Source organism: Helicoverpa zea, chromosome 17, assembly GCF_022581195.2.
Source record: "Helicoverpa zea isolate HzStark_Cry1AcR chromosome 17, ilHelZeax1.1, whole genome shotgun sequence".
NCBI classification, from domain to species: domain Eukaryota; kingdom Metazoa; phylum Arthropoda; class Insecta; order Lepidoptera; family Noctuidae; genus Helicoverpa; species Helicoverpa zea.
The window spans coordinates 3,861,709-3,880,878 of record NC_061468.1 but is presented as its reverse complement, the minus strand read 5'-3'; the positions used below and the strand labels follow the sequence as shown (position 1 = coordinate 3,880,878).

The window sequence follows — 19,170 nt, the reverse complement described above, 5'->3', positions numbered from 1 at the left end:
GATTATTTATTTGATATGCAATTTATAATATCCCAAAAAAAAGGGTGAAGCTAGTTCTTCTCTTCCTCCATGTTCCCAATTTTATTTGGGGTCGGCGCAATATGTCTTCCGGTTCCATTTTCCCCTGTCACTCGTTATATTGACACTGGAGTGAGTGTCATGTCATCTTTCAGGCAATCCATCCATCTTTTCATTCATACTTAGCACACACTTTGCGGGTGAAGCTAGTGATTTAATAAAATAATACCTCTATAATTTTATATAAAATTAATATAATATAATAATAATATTGGAACATAATCGCATACGCTAACTACGGAACCCCGCATCATTTGGCACTACACGCTCACACAGTTTTTAGGTTATCCCTAACACATATAAGTAAATGCTTGGCAAGAATTCTGTGATAGTTTCATTTGATATTTAAGAAAAAGAGGTCGTTTCAGATACAAATACCTTTTTTAACATTTTGACAAAATGAAGTTGTTGGTGAGTACCGATACTATTCATTTATTTAATCCACGTGACATGTGCACAAGGTATTGGCTATATTTTTTAAAAATATTTTCAGTCGTTTTGGATATTTTGGGTAAACAAACAAAATAAATATCTTCTACCATTACTTTAGATTATTGTATTTTAAAGTTCAAATGTCCTCATTATGCATGTGTTTTGAATTCATAATTTAATACAATATTTTTTTACAGGTTTGCAGTTTCTTACTGTTGGTGATTTTGGAAGAATATAATTGTAAGTTTTTATATACCTAAGATTCGTTATAAAATTTAGAGGTTTCTCACATTTTCACCGTTAACTCGAGGCAGCCTAAAAATAAAAAATTACCTAGTAGTCAAAAGTTTTTTCCCGGCCTTGGGACTGTTCAGTTATTTGATATTCATTTCATGTCAAATGGAGAAACAAAAAACGTGGTACTTAGTCATTGTCTTTATTAGACTTGAACTTTTCCTCCAAATTAAACAAATGTTCTTCTTCACAACAAAAGAGAACAATAAATAGGTACTCGCTAATATCAAACGTTCGACAATACCTAGTATATTGCTTACGTCAAATATTAGTTTTGACGAATTGTTACGTATGAAAATTTATTAAGAATTTTATTTGTTCACAGGTAAGCCGCACTTTACCCACGCAATTTTAAAAGCAATAGGAAGAAATGATAAGCACCATCGTACATACATCTTACCTGTATATGTTCCTGTAGCGCCACTCCAGTACCCTTTAAATAGTTTTAATCCTTATAATCGGCACCCCTCGTACCCTTCGAACTATGGACAAAATAATGGACCAGTGGATGATGGAATATGGCGAGGGAATTCGTACCAGGGACAATACAGTTATTTGCAGCCACCCGCATATAACTCATTCCAGAATGGTTTACCGAATGCCATAAATTCACTGTATGGTAACCCGTCTTCAACGAATGTTACCCCGTATTTCACGAATGGTACACCGAATCAATTTAATGGATCTCCGTATTCAGCGAACCCAAACCAAATAAATGGTACTCCTTATTCAACGAACTCAAACCAATTTATTGGTTCCCAGTATTCAACGAACCCAAACCAAATTAATGGTTCCCCGTATTCAACGAACCCAAACCCAATTAATGCTATTCCTTATTCAGCGAACCCCAACCAAATAAATGGTACTCCCTATTCAACGAACCCAAACCAAATTAATGGCACTCCGTATTCAACGAACCCAAACCAAGTTAATGGTACTCCGTATTCAACGAACCCAAACCCAATTAATGCTACTCCTTATTCAGCAAACCCCAACCAAATTAATGGTACTCCTTATTCAACGAACCCAAACCAAGTTAACAATACTCCTTATTCAACGAACCCAAACCAAGTTAACAATACTCCGTATTCAACGAACCCGAACCAAGTTAATAATACTCCTTATTCAACGAACCCAAACCAAGTTAATAGTACTCCGTATTCAACTAACCTAAATCAAGTCAATGGTACTCCGTATTCAACGAACCCAAACCAAGTCAATCGTACTCCGTATTCAACGAATGGTACACCGAATGGAATATCTGCAACGCAACAGTCTTGGTCTAATGTCATACCTTCAACTACTCCATCTGTGAAAGTCGTTTGAACAGTGTTACATTAAAAGATAAAAAATAATAATATATATCAAATTGTAATATTGTTTTGTGTAATAAAGAGGAACCTTTTTTTTTGTTATCTGTACCCTAAAGGCTTCGAAACTACTGAACACATTTGAAAAAATCTTTCACAAAGTCAAAGTTTATTTCATTTAGGCCTTTACAAGCACTTATGAACGTCAAAAATATAACTAAGTTTCATTCTAGTTGCCCACAGATGGAAATCTACAGTTTGACTGAGTAACGTAAGCTATACTTTATTCCGATAAGGGTAGTCATTCCCACGGTATGCAGGGTTTTACTTGGGGAAAATAGTTAGTGTTATATACTTTATTTTCGCAGCTGCACATAATTATTTTCAAGATGATGTTTTTTTAGTACCTATGAAATGTATTTAGGTACGCAGTACCTAATCATTTTGTTATTTCGTATAACGAGGTAAAAATAAAACCAATTTCGCTATCACAAACCAAAGTAGTTGTCGATTTTTATTTCTTAAATATGTAATAATGTATTTTGCTTATTGTTAGGTATAATTATTTTTTTGTATACGTAGGTATTTATGTGGTTTGTTGAAGGAATGTGCGATTATCAGCTGAGAGCGCAGGTCATCATTTTAGAGTTCCGTCGAAACACTGTTAAATTACATATAATATGCTAATGCTACTACCACAATTATAAAGGGTTGAAGTCTTGTATAAAATTGTTTTATTTCCAACTAGTAGATCCCATGGTTTCTACACCCTGAAGGAACTTCTTCCCATATGCTGATAAATAGCCAGTTCCTATGTTATTCAGCTGTTTGAGCCAGTTCATTTTCTAAGTTCCTTCGTTTAAAGTCTCATCAAACATCCAGTTCTGCACGCACCACATACAGTTCCACATTTAGGTATATTACAACACAATTGTGTTGCACTAAATTAACTAAATTACCTCTCTGGGTGGCCGTTAAAAATATTCCATCTGGCGGTTGAATTGCTTACTAGAATACTGACATTAGCCAATAATAATAGGCAAAATAAAAAGTTGATGAAATGGAAAATATAGATAAATGTAAACGAAAACGAAACGAATTTTGTGTGTCGGTGCCTACGGAACCAGTCTTGCCAACGAGTATCATGTTGCGCGAGTTGCTGGGATCAATATAATGATACCTAGGTACATAGAGGTGGCTTTTATTATAAATGCTATCATAATTATCAATTAGTATCATTTTGGATTCAGCAAAGAGTGGTTGTGTCCCGGAATATATTTCAATATTTAAACAAAATGAAAGGGATGGTGAGTGATTTATTATCTTTCGTTATTTCCGACACCATATCTAATCTTTTAAGCTTATTTACTTGGACCTATTTGAAAAATATTTTTAATATGGAACAGTATACTAACAGTTGGGTCCCATTGTCACCACGCCAGGATCTGACGATGGAGAAATCGAGAGCAACTCTCGAAAGTTGCTTCCATCTAATGAAAACTTGATAATAGGCATGATGACAAATTTTTAAATTCCTTTGTATGATGTAGGTATACGTCTATTTTATATGAAAAATTATTAATTTTAAGAAAATGCGAAGATTTTTTATCAAATAATTGCATTTTTCTCTGTCCACTTTGAATCCGGCGCGAAAACGCTTGTCAGTGTCATGGTGTCACTTGTGACGTCACGACTGAAATTACAAGACGCAAGTAAACAACGCTCGTGCAATAATTAAGTTTTTTGTGTTATTAAATATGAATTCGAAAGGGCGTTGTGGGGTCACTGCAGTGGCGGATTTACCAATAGGCCAAGTAGGCCAGTGCCTAGAGCGGCAGATTTAGAGGGGCGGCAAATTTTGCGAATTTTTTTACAGTTTTTTTTTTTATAATTATACGAGTACACAATCCATATATAAATAAACGATTAATAAACTCACTGTAATATATGCTTAGGTTTATGTGATCATGAATTTTAAAATATTCCAATAGCGTTTCAATAAAAATAAATTGAAAAATCCGCTCGCTTCGCTCGCGGTTTCTTCATCTTTTCTGGTTTATTCTGCGCTCTTTGAGTCCAATCTAACAAAAAGTTAAAGCACCGAAGTAGCAAAAACAACTGACGCTCTACGCTGACGATTTCTAAGCTGTTCAGGAGGTGGAGGACTTTTGTGTCCCAAATAATTTCGCTTTTGTGTCCTCAAAACTCAAAACAGGAAATATGGTCTATAGGGCAAGCTTACTCACCAACAGAGCAGTCATCTACTTTAGAAATCGATGCATTTTACTCAACTCTCAACATCGCCCTAAAAAAGTACACATACAAACACTGCATAGTAATGGGAGATTTCAATGCTCAGATTGGAAGTCCACGAAATGGAGAAGATATTGTACTTGGCCCTTACATCAGAGGGAAAAGAACAAGGAACGGACAAAAACTAATAGAAATGGCGATGGAAAATAACATGAGGATAATGAACAGCCTATTCAAGAAAAGAACTTCAAAAAGATGGACTTGGGAATCGCCAGGCGGCAGTTTCAAAAACGAAATTGATAACATCTTAATAAATAGACCAAAATTAATTGACGACTGCGGCACCATTTATGTAAATTTTAATAGCGACCACCGAGTCCTCAGAGCACGTCTGAGCAGGTCAATGGGCACTATTAAAAGTCGACCCTTCAAAGTCAGAAGACCAACACCAAATAACAAACAAATGTTAAACACCATCAAAGACAAACTGAAATTAGTGACAGAATCATCCTTTGAGGGTATAAATACTCAGCAGAAGTACAACATACTACATGAACTATTGACATTGAGACCAGAACCTGATACTAAATATAATACGAAGGATAAGAAAAACTTGTCAGAGAAAGTAATTACACTCCTAGAAGCAAGATCAAAACTGTTAAATACTACAAAGAAAACAAAAATTATCAGAAACAAAATAAGCGAAATAAGTAAAGAAATCAAAAACCAAATAAGAAAAGACAGAGAACGCACTAGGCGTGAAACTTTTGAAAAATACATAAGCAAAACCGGAGGTATTAAAAAGCTCTAAAAACTTTAAAAGAAAAGAAAAACTGGATATCCAATATGAAAGACCGACTTTCGAAAACGAAAACAAAAAGATATGATATACTGTCAATAGCAACTACATTCTACGAAAACCTTTACTCCAGCAAGAACCAAATAGTAAACACCGACTTAAATAACACCGACGCGGTTCCACCTATACTAATAGAAGAAATATACAAGGCAATAGAAACACAGAAGAAGGATAAAGCTCCCGGCCCTGATAATATCAGCAACGAATTACTTACAGATTGTAAAAACGAGCTAGTACCACTACTTAAACACATTTTCAACGACATATTGCACACCGAGGAAATTCCTGCACAGTGGACTACATCAACAATAATCCTACTCCATAAAAAGGGGGACAAAGTAGAAATTAACAACTACAGACCAATAAGCCTAATGTCGAACATTACAAAATTTTTGCAAAAATTGTCCTAAAGCGAATAACCAAAACTCTTGATGAAAACCAGCCCAAGGAACAGGCTGGCTTCCGGTTAGGCTATTCAACATTGGACCATATACTAACGGTAAGACAACTTTTTGAAAAAGCCAAAGAGTTTAAAGTGCCCTTCTACTGTTGCTTCATCGATTTCAACAAGGCATTTGACTCAATAGAACACAACAGTATCTGGCAATGTCTGAAGAAACAAGGAGTCGACCAGAAATACATTAGGATTTTAAAAAAAGCATATACACTAACAGTACAGCAAGAATAAAACTAGAGAAACAAGGGAAACAAATAAACATAAACAGAGGCGTACGCCAGGGAGATCCACTGTCACCTAAATTATTCACAGCTGTACTGGAAGATATCTTTCGGAGACTGGAATGGGACCACCACGGACTTAACATAAATGGCGAAAATCTTACACACTTGAGGTTCGCTGATGACATAATAATACTGGCAAGGAGCAAAGACCAACTACAATACATGATCACTGATCTGGATAGAGAAAGCCGCGAGGTAGGTCTGACGATGAACACTTCAAAAACCAAAGCTATGACAAACGCATTGGAAGACAATATTCTTTTAAACGGCGAACCAGTAGAGTTTGTAAAAGAATACACTTACTTGGGCCAACAAATCTCGGTCACTGATATAATGACAAAAGAAATCGACACAAGGATTGGAAATGCATGGAAACGCTACTGGGGGTTTAAGGAAATAATGAAGAATACAGAAATCAAAACGTACGTGAAAACAAAACTGTATAACACTTGTATACTCCCAGTCTTGACATATGGCTGCGAGACATGGGCTCTCACCAAAGCGCAATATAAGAAACTTGAAACGTGTCAGACGGCAATGCAAAGAAGCATGCTAAATATAAGAAAATCTGATAGAATAAGAAACACCACTATCCGAAGGCGCATGAAAATTGAGAATGTCACAACTAGAATAAGGAAACTAAAGTGGAAATGGTCCGGCCACATAGTCAGAGGCAATGACAAGTGGAACAAAAACATAATATCTTGGTACCCTAGGGACAAGAAAAGAAATCGAGGAAGACAGTACCGAAGATGGGATGACGAAATTAAAAGCATAGCAGGGAATATATGGACTAGAAGAGCCCAATACAGAGCAGAGTGGAAGGAAATGGAGGAGGCCTTTGCCAAAGTTGGGAAAACAGACCAGGTCGTTGGTGTCATCAACTCGTCAGAGTTGTTAGATTAAGAATAAAGGTCTGAATAAAGGCTATTTTTATTTTTATTTTATTTTTTATATGCTTAGGTTTATGTGATCATGAATTTTAAAATATTCCAATAGCGTTTCAATAAAAATAAATTGAAAAATCCGCTCGCTTCGCTCGCGGTTTCTTCATCTTTTCTGGTTTATTCTGCGCTCTTTGAGTCCAATCTAACAAAAAGTTAAAGCACCGAAGTAGCAAAAACAACTGACGCTCTACGCTGACGATTTCTAAGCTGTTCAGGAGGTGGAGGACTTTTGTGTCCCAAATAATTTCGCTTTTGTGTCCTCAAAACTCAAAAAATTTGGCGCTCGCTACGCTCGCGACTTTTTCACTTTAGGCCGGTTTTATAAACTCGTTTTGGTACTTTACTGTTCTAAATCTTAAAAATTTTGCGCTCGCTGCGCTCGCGGCTTTTTTACTTGACACTGGTTTCTATAAAACTAGTTAGCGCTTTATAACTTTGCAGTGGTATGACTCCGGTTTCTTTATGTTAAACCTAGCAAAAAGCACCATGAATGATTTCTACACAATTTTTAAGTACTTCAATTACAATTTTAGTCCGTGATTATATTGTGTCGTTTTTTTGGGGGGGTGCCACCCGATGGGTGCGCCTCTGATATAGTACCTACCCGAACGAATGAACCGATTTTAATTTAGTATTTTTTTTGTATTACAGGTGTTTTACGGGCGAGTTTCATGAAAATCAATTGAGCCGTTTAAAAGTTACAGAGTTTTTACGCTTTAAAGTCGCTGTCAGATAAACTTGTTAGGTCAACATTAAACTCTTCGGTACATAGCGGGTTGCAAAAATAATCTAGTAACTGACAGAAATATCATTAAGTTCACAATCATTAGGGGCGGCAAAAATTGAATGGCCTACTAGCGGCAAATTTGTAAATCCGCCACTGGGTCACTGGGGGACCAAGTAAGAACACATCCAAAACAACTCCTGATAAGTTATTTGTGTACGTTCCTCACAATAAAAAAATACGAAACAAGTGGCTTAAACTTGCAAGGCGAGATTCAAAAGCAATATTGCCCAGGGTACAACTTTATTTTTGTGAAGATCACTTTGATGTAAGTTATTACGTAGTTCTCTAGATTCTAGCATAGTTTATAATGTAAATAACTATTTCGAGGTTAGGTTTCATCTCTCATTGTGTTTTAATTAAACTAGTATACTTACATGGAAGTTTTTACATTTCTAAATTCAGCTGAACAAAAATCTTGATTTGATGCCAAAAACTTTCCCAGCATTATGATATCAATTCTAGGCAAATTAGCGCTGTTTGCCTTGATAAATCCGGGCTCCATAACTCGTGTTATAAACAATTAATTAATTAAAAACAAAGATCGCAGTGGAAGTTCACAATAACGAAATGTGACGTTCGCGCGCTTTCGCGCGAGTTGTTTTGAGAAATGACGTCACGAGCTCTGATTGGTGTTCAAGATATCATGGCGGATTGCCTTATTTCGTAATTTTATTTTATAAAAATACATATTAATCACATTATTAATAAAGAAAACAATGCGCGTTTTATATTCCAAGCTTCAAGTTTAATTTAATAAATATATTATTTTAATGATTTTTGATTACTGTCATCATGCCTATTATTCGTATCTTCGTTAATCGCTTGACTACTAAATATGTTTTAACTGCCTTGTTGGTCCAGCCGTTGCAGGCGCAGTGTGTACGAAGGCTCGGGTTTGATTCCCGGATCAGGCAAAATTTGCTTTGTGGCTTTTAGAAACTTTCACAATGCACTCCGGAGCCTGAAATATAATTTCCTTATATGACAGCCACCATGGCCGATTATCGGCTAAAAAGCCATCATTTTTTATTTGTGAAAAAATTGTTACAGGTCTGCTGTTTCCTCATGTTCCTTATTTTGGAAACATATGATTGTGAGTATATGAAACTGACACCTTAACACTTATTTCTGTCGTTCTATCTGTTCAATATCTTAGATATCTCTCGCCATTTCACCTAATTAAATATGCAATTTAATTAAAATTATGTTCGATTTTATCTGTATTCAGGTAACCCATGTTTCGGCAGGCTGTTTGATGGATCCGGTAATCATCATAGAAACGTAGGATTTGGCGTGAGCCCCCCAGTGTATTACATAAACCAGAAACCGGGTGCAGGTAAAATAATACCAAACCCAAATAGTGGTGTAAGGAAAATAATACCGAGCCCAAACAATGCTAGGAAAATAATATTGAACCCAAATAGTGGTGTAAGGAAAATAATACCGGGCCCAAACAATGCTAGGAAAATAATACCGAGCCCAAATAGTGGTGTAAGGAAAATAATACCGGGCCCAAACAATGCTAGGAAAATAATATCGAGCCCAAATAGTGGTGTAAGGAAAATAATACCGGGCCCAAACAATGCTAGGAAAATAATACCGAGCCCAAATAGTGGTGTAAGGAAAATAATACCGGGCCCAAACAATGCTAGGAAAATAATATCGAGCCCAAATAGTGGTGTAAGGAAAATAATACCGGGCCCAAACAATGCTAGGAAAATAATATCGAGCCCAAATAGTGGTGTAAGGAAAATAATACCGGGCCCAAACAATGCTAGGAAAATAATATCGAGCCCAAATAGTGGTGTAAGGAAAATAATACCGGGCCCAAACAATGCTAGGAAAATAATACCGAGCCCAAATAGTGGTGTAAGGAAAATAATACCGGGCCCAAACAATGCTAGGAAAATAATATCGAGCCCAAATAGTGGTGTAAGGAAAATAATACCGGGCCCAAACAATGCTAGGAAAATAATATCGAGCCCAAATAGTGGTGTAAGGAAAATAATACCGGGCCCAAACAATGCTAGGAAAATAATACCGAGCCCAAATAGTGGTGTAAGGAAAATAATACCGGGCCCAAACAATGCTAGGAAAATAATACCGGGCCCAAACAATGCTAGGAAAATAATACCGGGCCCAAATAGTGGTGTAAGGAAAATAATATCGAGCCCAAATAGTGGTGTACTGGTTTCCACGAATGTAGCAGTGAACTCAAAAAGTGATACATTGGTTTCGACGAATGTCCCACCAAACTCAAAAAGTGACACACATGACGCAAATGGATCCCTAAGTAGCTTACCTAATAAACCAAATGTGGTCTGATGTGGTTTTACATTACAGTGAGTCACATCCATAAATATTATTTATATGACTAGCTTCTGCCAGCGGTTTCACCCGCATCCCGTGGGAACCTCTGCACGAACCCGGATAAAAAGTATCTAACACCGAAAGAATTGTTCAAATCGGACCAGTAGTTCCTGAGATTAGCGCGTTCAAACAAACAAACAAACTCTTCAGCTTTATAATATTAGTATAGATATAACTAGACGATTTCCCGTGGTTTCAACAACATCCTGTGAGAACTACTTCCCGTGCCGTGATAAAATATAGCCTATGTTACTCAGGAAGAGCGTAGCTTACGAATTGTGATAGAGTTTTTGACACATCCTCAATCCACAAATGTAATTTGTAAGTAATTTAAGTTTAGCTTCCTAATTTCTTTTTAAAAATATTTATAAATGGTTTTTGTTTTCGTATTAGTAATCGCTCCTAACCTTCTGTATCTTACTAATTTAGGTACTCTATAAATTGTTCCTGAGGGGAACCGCGCTGTAAGCTCAGATAAAGGCTCACGCCTAGTTCGGCTGCAAGAAGAACTGTACTGTAATTGTTTTGAGTAAATAAATAAATTATTAATATATTACTTATAATTCGCGGCGTCTTGAAGCCCTAGAGGCCAAACGCCAGCACCAAAAATCCCGCCCTAAGCCCTCCTATAACTACACTTACAATGCGCAAGGGCAACTTTACTGCGCTATTTGTGACCACGCCGTCGACGGAAACGTCTAGGAGGACATCATCATCATCATGAATTATTGACACAAATATAAATGGATATTAGAAATTAAACCTACAAATTAAGTACATTTCCATAGTTAATACAATACCTCTACAAACATTTCGGTTAACGACCACAATGACGGATTTCATACATTTCTTTAACATTATACGCTATTATCTCTAAACAGTGATACTATTATTCGTACGTCAACATTCTAATGAGGGAAGTCCGACTAACAAATGAAAAACAAAAGAGTACTGATACGGTCCCGCGTACACTCGCGTGGATCATGGCAGTGGCCTTAAACGCCCGGGCCCACAGCGGCGCATGCTATGCACGGACACGCGGCGCATTTTAGCTGCGTGTATTCATTTGTTTGACAGCAATGGGTTTTTGTTTCCACCGGAGTACACGAATATAGTATAGAAAGTCGTGGTGGCCTAGTGAGTAAATTTATTTTTATTTTATTTTATTTGTTCCTTTATTTCAGGCAACTAGGGCCCATAGAAAATACAATACGTAAATAAATAACAATACAATACTAATAAACTAATAGGTACATACAGAAATAAAGTAATTAAAAGCTACGTGTTGACACGAGTAGGCGGTGTCATGTTGCACTTCGTGGTATCGCGTAACCTCCCGCGGAATCGCCGGAACACGACACCCTTCGGCCAAAACTACCACAAACGATTTAAAGTTCGTGTTATGATTCGACTCTAACTTCTCGACTCTCAAAGTCCAATTAGTCTTCACTCGAATATACTCCACGATCTGCTCGACCTTCGCGAAACATACAACTGCGTCGTAGGTATAGCTGGACGCAGCAGCATGTTCGGACCCGCCAATGCAGTCCGCATTAGTTCCGAGTGGATGGCTTCTTCTTTTTCCTCTCCACCTCGATGAAACCATCTGCATCAGCCTTCCCGTTGCTAGGTTCAAGATGAACCGTGCCTTAGGTTACTTCGGGGTGACTCTGAGTTCCCACAATAGCCTTAGCTTGCCGTTCAGCGGGAATTTGCTTCACGGCAGCCGAGTAAACACGTCTAGGCTTTGACGTGCTTGCATTCATCGGCGTACCGACGACAGGAGACGCGGAGGGGGCGGGGCACAGTTTAGCATCGCTTGCAGTGATGGTGACCGGCGACGAGTGCAATTTTGCTGACGCGGCGCTCAGCGGCGATGCGTTGATCTGCCCGTGGCGTGTGTTGCCGCTGTTGGCAGGCGCGAGTGACCTACTTACAGTGTTTCGTAATTCAGCTACTTCACTGTGTAGATTGCTGATGGTAGATTGCGATGTTTCCAGCTTCAACTGCAGCTCGACCAGGCTAGACCTCATGCTTGTGATGTCCTTTAATAGCCTGGTGACGTCGACGTGGTCAAACGTGACTGGGGACAGCTTGCGCAACTCCTTTGCCACGAAAATTGGTACGTCTCGTCTGGTTCGGTCTCCTTCAGCACTTTAATGATGTCTTGGAGACTCTTCTCTCCCTTTTCATCCCTCCTGCGGGACGGCATTCGGTCTGCCATAAGCAGCGTCTCGTACAGCAGCGTTTTGGCGCTGCGTATCTCCACCTCAGTGAAGTTTGAGGTTCAGATCTGGGTCACACTGACCTCATCCATGACGTCCAGATGGTACTGCAGGAACGCCAGGACCTCGTTCGCCACGAGTTCTTCGGAACGCATGGAGTGAAAAAATGAGGCGACGGCTAATGCCGCGCTCGGCCGAAATTATAAATAATAATTTCTACGTACGGTGCAAGCGCGTCCGATGTCAACGCTAGTACGCGATGCACACGAAAAGTAAAGAACCAACCTCTCGAGTATGAGCGTGTGGGTTCGATTCCAGGTCAGGCAAGTACCAATGCAACTTTTCTAAGTTTGTACGTACTTTGTAAGTATCTTAGGCACCAATAGCTAATAAAAAGGTGAAGGAAAACATCTTGAAGAAACCTGGACTATAAAGTCCGAAATCACCAACCCGCATTGAGCAAGCGTGGTGATTAATGCTCAATCCTTCTCCGTGAGAGGAGGCCAGTGCCCAGCAGTGGGACGATAAAGTAAAAAAAAGGCTGTAACAGTAACAGTAACACGAATATGACCCACGACTATTTATAGCGTGGGACGGTGCACGGAGAGGCTACGCATGTGCCACTCTAATCCACGGACACGGGTTTAAGGCTATAAGTGAGCTGTACATAGTCGAGGGCCAGGCCACGTCTCGACAGCGTTGAGCTATGTAACCGCCTATTCGAGCCAGCCACGCATGTATCAATGACGGCAATTCATGCGTAGCTTCTCCGTGGGTTGCAGTTGACATAACCACATACATTTTCTTCGTAGCCTCTCCGTGCATTGCGGTGGGCCTGCGCCTTAAGACGCTCGCCAGGCTTTAGGTATACAATATTTTGTTCGTATATTTTATTTTGTGTGTCCTAGCCTTTTTCAAGTATTGGACAGTCGCCAGTCGGTAAAAGTCTGGCTGCACAAGTGTGTATAGGAACACAGTGAATCGCTGCATTCATTTTATATCCGATACAACCAGAAAAAAATCAGGCACGGGACTCTACTTCTGAATAGCTAATGTAATTAATTGGAATTGGTAATTGGAAGTCCCTTCCTATCCTTATTTGATAAGGACAAAAATGGTTGTTACAAAAGGGGCCATTTAATATACAGAGTGTTACAAAAGGGGTACTACCTTTTGGCTTTACTTTTGTAACAACCTGTATTTACAGTAAACTACATCGGGGTTTCCTATCAGCACCACCATTCATAATGGCCAACCCTATGTTCAAATAACAAATGAACGATTATCATCACAGGTCAGGGCATATTATACCTACATACACAGAAGATAAACTTTCGTATAAATATTTTGTATAATATTTAAGAGCTCAGTCTTACATTATCGTTGGACATGAAATCGTGTTTTAAAGTGCTACCATGAAATTGAAAGTGAGTATTTTTGTACGATATAAAAAAACATGTTAAGTTTTAGTGCACCCTGTAGCTACTACATGTAATAGATAGTTATCTGGGTATATGTATCTGTTTATATCATAGTTTATATATAAACATATATACCAAACATAAGTGAAGGTACGTTTTTAATGCTAGCTGTCAACTGCAACCGCCGACGTTGTTAGATATCCACTGCACGTTCTGCTGGCCGTTTCGATCCAAAACAGTTTCATGTAAATATGCACATACAAACCAGAACTTCAGCTGCGGCCGATTTAATGTAGTCTAGTGCGGTCGGTAGTTGCAGTCGGAAGCTTGCATTCAAAACGCACCTTAAATGTTTTCATATGGTTTCCATCCATGTATCAAAAAGTATGTATTTTTAAAGACACTTACGGACTGACCATAGAGACTTTTCGATTGTAGACTGGTCGCTCAATAAATGTAAATAAAGATAATATTCTCTGGCCTGCAGCGTATATTAATACATTTTTATTTATTAAGTACACAAATAATTTCTTTATTTCGCCATGTTTATGTTTAAAATCTGTAACGACGCCGTGAAATGGTAACAATTTAATCTGGGCATACATGTGCAAGTTCATACTAAAAGAAAACAGAGACGGATTTTTTTTAGAATCTTCTGTAGGTCAGTAGACATAAACATGTGCTAAGATAATTAAGAAATCTGCTGCAGTTTTATGAAGTTGGCAATAAAATTAATTGCTTATTTTTAAACTAGCTTCCACCCGCGGCTTCGCCCGCGCAGCGTGCGGTTATATCGCGTATCCAAGAGAATTCTTCAAAAGTCCGGGATTAAAACTATCCTATGGTCTTTCTCAAGGTCAAAAAGTTGTGGTGGCCTAGTGGGTAAAGAACCAACCTCTCGAGTATGAGGGCGCGAGTTCAATTCCAGGTCAGGAAAGCACCAATGCAACTTTTATAAGTTTGTATGTACTTTCTAAATATATCTTACGGCCAGTTTCTTCATCAAAAGCTAAAGTTAAAGTAATGTCTAAAGTAAAAGTAACGGTCAAATTCGTTTTTTCAAGGCTAAAGTGACAGCAAAACTAATAGAAAAATTGAATTTGACCGTTACTTTTACTTTAGACATTACTTTAGCCATAACTTTAACTTTAACTTTTGATGAAGAAACTGGCCGTTAGACACCAATTACTGTGTTTCGGATGGCACGTTAAACTGTAGGTCCCGGCTGTCATTGAACATCCTTGGAAGTCGTTACCGGTAGTCAGAAGCCAGTAAGTCTGACACCAGTCTAACCAAGGGGTATTGGGTTGCCTGGGTAACTGGGTTGAGGGGGTCAGATAGGAAGTCGCTTCTTGTAAAGCACTGGTACTCAGCTACATCCGGTTAGACTGGAAGCCGACCCCAACATAGTTGGGAAAAAGGCTCGGAAGATGATGGTCTTTCTCAAGGTCAACTCTATCTCTGAACCAAATTTTATTAATATCAGTGCAGTGGTTTAGACGTGAAAGCTTAACAGACAGACAGAGTTACTTTCGCATTTATAATATTAGTAAGGATAGTAGTAGTAGGGATTAAGTTTAAGGCAACTAAAAAGCGTGTATATTAATTTGCAGATATGCATTGCCCTGGTTTTGGTGATCGTGGAAGGATCATACTGTGAGTATTAATTCGATACTTGTTAACCTCTTGTTTAGTTATTTTTATAATGTCTAATATACAGTCCACGACCACGCAAAGACTGTCGTTGCACGGTTAGTCTTTAAATTACTTGATGAAGACCTGAAAATGGTGTTGGTAATCTTATTAAATTCCAATTTTTAATTTCCAATTTTTAATTTCGTCTAATGTAATCTACGTATGTATTGGTACCGATAGATATTAACGTATTGTAATCCATTTCAGGTCTCCCATCAACTTTTGAGGAAACCAAAAGCTCAAGCTGGGGATACGAGTTCAACTTGAATAACAGCAGGGGCTTCAGCGGCACGTATGACAAAAAGAATGGATTAAGCATCGAACCACTAGACAATCAAAACAATACCGGCTTTCATAAAAAGTACACTGAAAAAACCGTGCATGATCAATACTCTTCCATTGATGGCCAGAAACCAACATACAAGCATACTGTCAATGAGTACGTTGAAAGAAATAATCTAGCTTCAACAGATGGCGATGGTCACAGAACTCCAAATGGAGATTTACCCGTTTATAATAAAACAGATTCAACTACCCCATCACCTTATGGATATAATGACCCAAGGCCTGCACCGCAATCTGAAAACCCCGCCGCCAAAACTTCGCCTCTTGGAGGAGGGACCATCAAACCAGTCGATAACTCTCCCAAATATCAAGACACTTCAAAACAAGGTGCAACGGACACTTTCGAACATCGTGTACATGTAGAAAATCGGCCAGATAAAACAAATGTAGCTACATACAATACACCTTACGGTTATAATGTACCGCCTTACCAACCACTTGGAGCCCCAGGTTACAACAACCCGAATCCAATGTATGGTGTGGCGGGCAACCAAATGTATGTGTCTTGGCAGACGCCAATGACTTCTGCTTATGGGCAATTTGGTTCAACTCAAGGGACAGGCTTTTCTGCTTTTAGCTCAGCCGTTCCCATCTATTACCCAACTGGTTTTGCTCGGCCACCAGCCTATGGCCCAGCTGGTACTTTTAATGGCCCAACCGGATCTGCTTATGGAGCCACTGGGTTTGCTTATGCCCAAAGCGGCCTAGCCAGCAGTTCATCGTGGTCCTCACAGAAGCCACAAAGCGGTCAAATGTATGGTCCAAGGTATGGCCAAACTTTTATGGATAGGAGACCAATGTATGATCAGCAACAACGCAACTATTAAAATCTTGTGTTTGGATATAGGACATAATTCCTATTGCAATTAAAAATAAACTATCACTTACCTATTCATTTTTATTTTTTTGCAATGACCTATACCCACAAAATTATTGAAAAGGGGATTAATCCATTAGGGAAGGTAAGATCTAAGTAGAGGGCAAAACTGACTGACAGGAAACATCTTTTGATCTAAGTGGGATTTTTCATAAAGTAGGTAGGTAGGTCCTAGAACATAACTAAAGTGTTTCTTTTAACGAATATATAAAAAAATGAAAAACAAAATTTCGCAGCTGCAGCTGATTTTTTTAATGCTCAACTAATGTATGAAATACATAGTAATAAAAAATAATAATACTTAATAATCATTGGCGTGCTTTGGTCTATCTATTAACTACAGGGTTCAGGTGAACGCTTTAACTCTTCGCTTCTGGAGTTCCCTTAGCATCAGGTTTGGGATTATCACCTTTTGGAAGGTCGGTCCCGGTCCTGCCTTCTGGGCGAGGGGCATCAGAACGGGGTAGTTCTGGACGAGAGGGAACCTGAGCGTCACGACGGGGTACATCCAGTTTTTGACCTCCTTCCTTGGGCGGCTCGGGGCCCTTCATGTTGGCTGGCACCTCTGCGCAGATGGCTAATGCTACCAGCATCAACAGGCAAGCGAACATCTGTGTTGTAGATGTGAAGAATTGGTTAAAAGGATCATTTTTGGATTTAAAAGGTAGGTAGGAATCAATGGGTCTATGTAAGAAGTATTCTTGTCAAAAAAGTCTTTTCTAAAGTATTATTGGTAATTTCTCGTCTAATTCTCTATTAGTTCATTCTAGACACAAAATCAAGCGCTATTTACTTACTGCGTATTGCTATACCAATGTTATGTGTAATTCATGACACTATAAAGTAGCCAATTATTATAAATAAACTAAGTAGATACATGACTCTATGTAATGATCAATATGAAAGATTCACTTCAGCAAAGTTGGCGTATCTTAGAAACAAATAGAGCAACTCACTCCAAATACACATAAGCGTTTCTTTGAAGAGTATTTGTAGTGTTATAAAATTATCAGGCGCAAGATTTTTTTGATATTCAGTTTCAGAACAAATAGGTTACGAAATTAATTTCAACAATAATAATTTGTGAATGTTGAGAATTTCACTCTTCGAAAACTTATTTAGTATCTATCCATACTTATTTAATAAGAAGGTAACATTTACTTGTTTGTGTTTAACGGCTCTGAAACTACTAAACCGATAAAAAAATATTTCACCATTTGAAAGCTACACTCTTCTCGAGTAACACAGGCTATTTTCATCCCGGTATGGGCAGCAGTTCCCAGTCCAGAAACCGCGGGCATACTAATAAGTAAAATAATATAAAATTAAATATTAAAGGAAAACTTACCCCAAGTCGAGACATTCTGAATAATATTTTACAGAATCTAAACACTGACTGACTTCTTTCAGATACAGCTCTGTTTTATATTAGCTTTCTATGTAACGAGACACTTGACCGTGGGATAGTACATAATTATCGAATTACGTTAATACATAAAAACTGTACGTTCGAACAATAATTACAATTATCTTCTAGGATATGAGAAATTATCCACTATAGCATTGTCAATCAAGATTCCTATAAGCAATTATGGAATTGAAACATCCTATTAGTATGTACGCATTTATTGGTCAACAAATAGTAAGGAAAACTTGAGGAAAATAAACAATGATAAAGTGAATGAATGAGAGAAAAACAAATGAAAAATGCTATTGTCGTATTGACGTAATTCTTCGAAATATTGTATTCTATCTCTATATATTGTAGTTTGGCTATATGCTTCTAATTAGTTCAGAATATACGTAGTCTCTTCCCAACTAACTAAGTAATGTAGCTGACCGAATGAAGCTGAGTAAGTACCTACCAGTATTTAAATAGAGAGACTGGGTTTAGGTAAAAACGCAGAAAGTCTGAGAACTTCTTCTTCCTACTGACCTGTTCCCAATTTTTATTGGGAAATTATAAAACGAGTGATTAAAAAAACGATTTGCGACTGATGATGACATACTGTATTAATAATTTGAGCGGTATGAATTTGAGTAAGCGAAAAATTAACTAAACTAACAACGAATATTGATTAATAATAAAATCCAGAACGAGGTTACAAAAAGTGGATTGTGATAAATCCATTTCATATATTAAAATTTTATCCGAGCGACTACATTACTAAGTGAGCGACTGGAAATACAGAGAGGGCAACTTCAATATTAAGATAGAATCGATTTTTCTAAGTGAGGTTATACATAACGTACTACTAAAAAGTTCACTTTGAGCAAAGTTTTGTAAGCTGCTTTATTAATGATTATTGGTTCCTGATATTCTATTTTAAGATGGCAGAATTTTGAAAACGAATCGCTGCAAATCCGACTCCACGTAGTCTTGTTTGCCCTACCCCTACAGTGCAATTCAAAACCGCGTAGACGCGGAGGGGCGAGGCGGACTGCGAGCTAAGGCGCAGGTAGTTTTAACGCTCGCCCCCGCGGCTGAGGCTGGCCGGCCGAGCCGGCCAGCAAGCCAAAGCTGCGGTGGTGAGCG

At 38.2% G+C, this 19,170-nt stretch overlaps 3 protein-coding genes across 3 annotated transcripts; 2 read left to right on the top strand and 1 right to left on the bottom strand.

Annotated features, from left to right (window-relative positions):
- Nucleotides 1-477: 477 nt before the first annotated feature.
- LOC124637932 (sporozoite surface protein 2-like) lies at nt 478-2,130 on the top strand. Its single transcript, XM_047174669.1, has 4 exons — nt 478-489; nt 708-750; nt 1,130-1,522; nt 1,841-2,130. The coding sequence occupies exons 1-4, from the start codon at nt 478-480 to the stop codon at nt 2,128-2,130; spliced, it is 738 nt and encodes a 245-aa protein (XP_047030625.1).
- A 12,129-nt stretch (nt 2,131-14,259) lies between these two features.
- On the top strand, nt 14,260-16,584 carry LOC124638483 (DNA-directed RNA polymerase II subunit RPB1-like). The gene is made up of 3 exons (XM_047175455.1): nt 14,260-14,297; nt 15,312-15,373; nt 15,620-16,584. Exons 1-3 carry the CDS (start codon nt 14,260-14,262, stop codon nt 16,582-16,584), a joined length of 1,065 nt encoding a protein of 354 aa, XP_047031411.1.
- Nucleotides 16,585-16,862: 278 nt separating this feature from the next.
- On the bottom strand, nt 16,863-18,121 carry LOC124638258. The gene is made up of 2 exons (XM_047175187.1): nt 17,983-18,121; nt 16,863-17,245 (listed from the first exon to the last, which is right to left on the bottom strand). Exons 1-2 carry the CDS (start codon nt 17,995-17,997, stop codon nt 16,994-16,996), a joined length of 267 nt encoding a protein of 88 aa, XP_047031143.1. The 5' UTR covers nt 17,998-18,121; the 3' UTR covers nt 16,863-16,993.
- Between the last annotated feature and the right edge of the window lie 1,049 nt (nt 18,122-19,170).

Bases quoted from the DNA above. Each gene is read 5' to 3' on its own strand.
- LOC124637932 (XM_047174669.1), top strand. The intron at 751-1,129 runs GTAAGTTTTTAT...ATTTGTTCACAG, and splicing joins GATTTTGGAAGAATATAATT to GTAAGCCGCACTTTACCCAC. The intron at 1,523-1,840 runs GTACTCCTTATT...ACCCAAACCAAG, and splicing joins GAACCCAAACCAAATAAATG to TTAACAATACTCCTTATTCA.
- LOC124638483 (XM_047175455.1), top strand. From the start codon at position 14,260: ATGTTTATGTTTAAAATCTGTAACGACGCCGTGAAATG. The intron at 14,298-15,311 runs GTAACAATTTAA...GCAACTAAAAAG, and splicing joins TGTAACGACGCCGTGAAATG to CGTGTATATTAATTTGCAGA. The intron at 15,374-15,619 runs GTGAGTATTAAT...AATCCATTTCAG, and splicing joins GATCGTGGAAGGATCATACT to GTCTCCCATCAACTTTTGAG.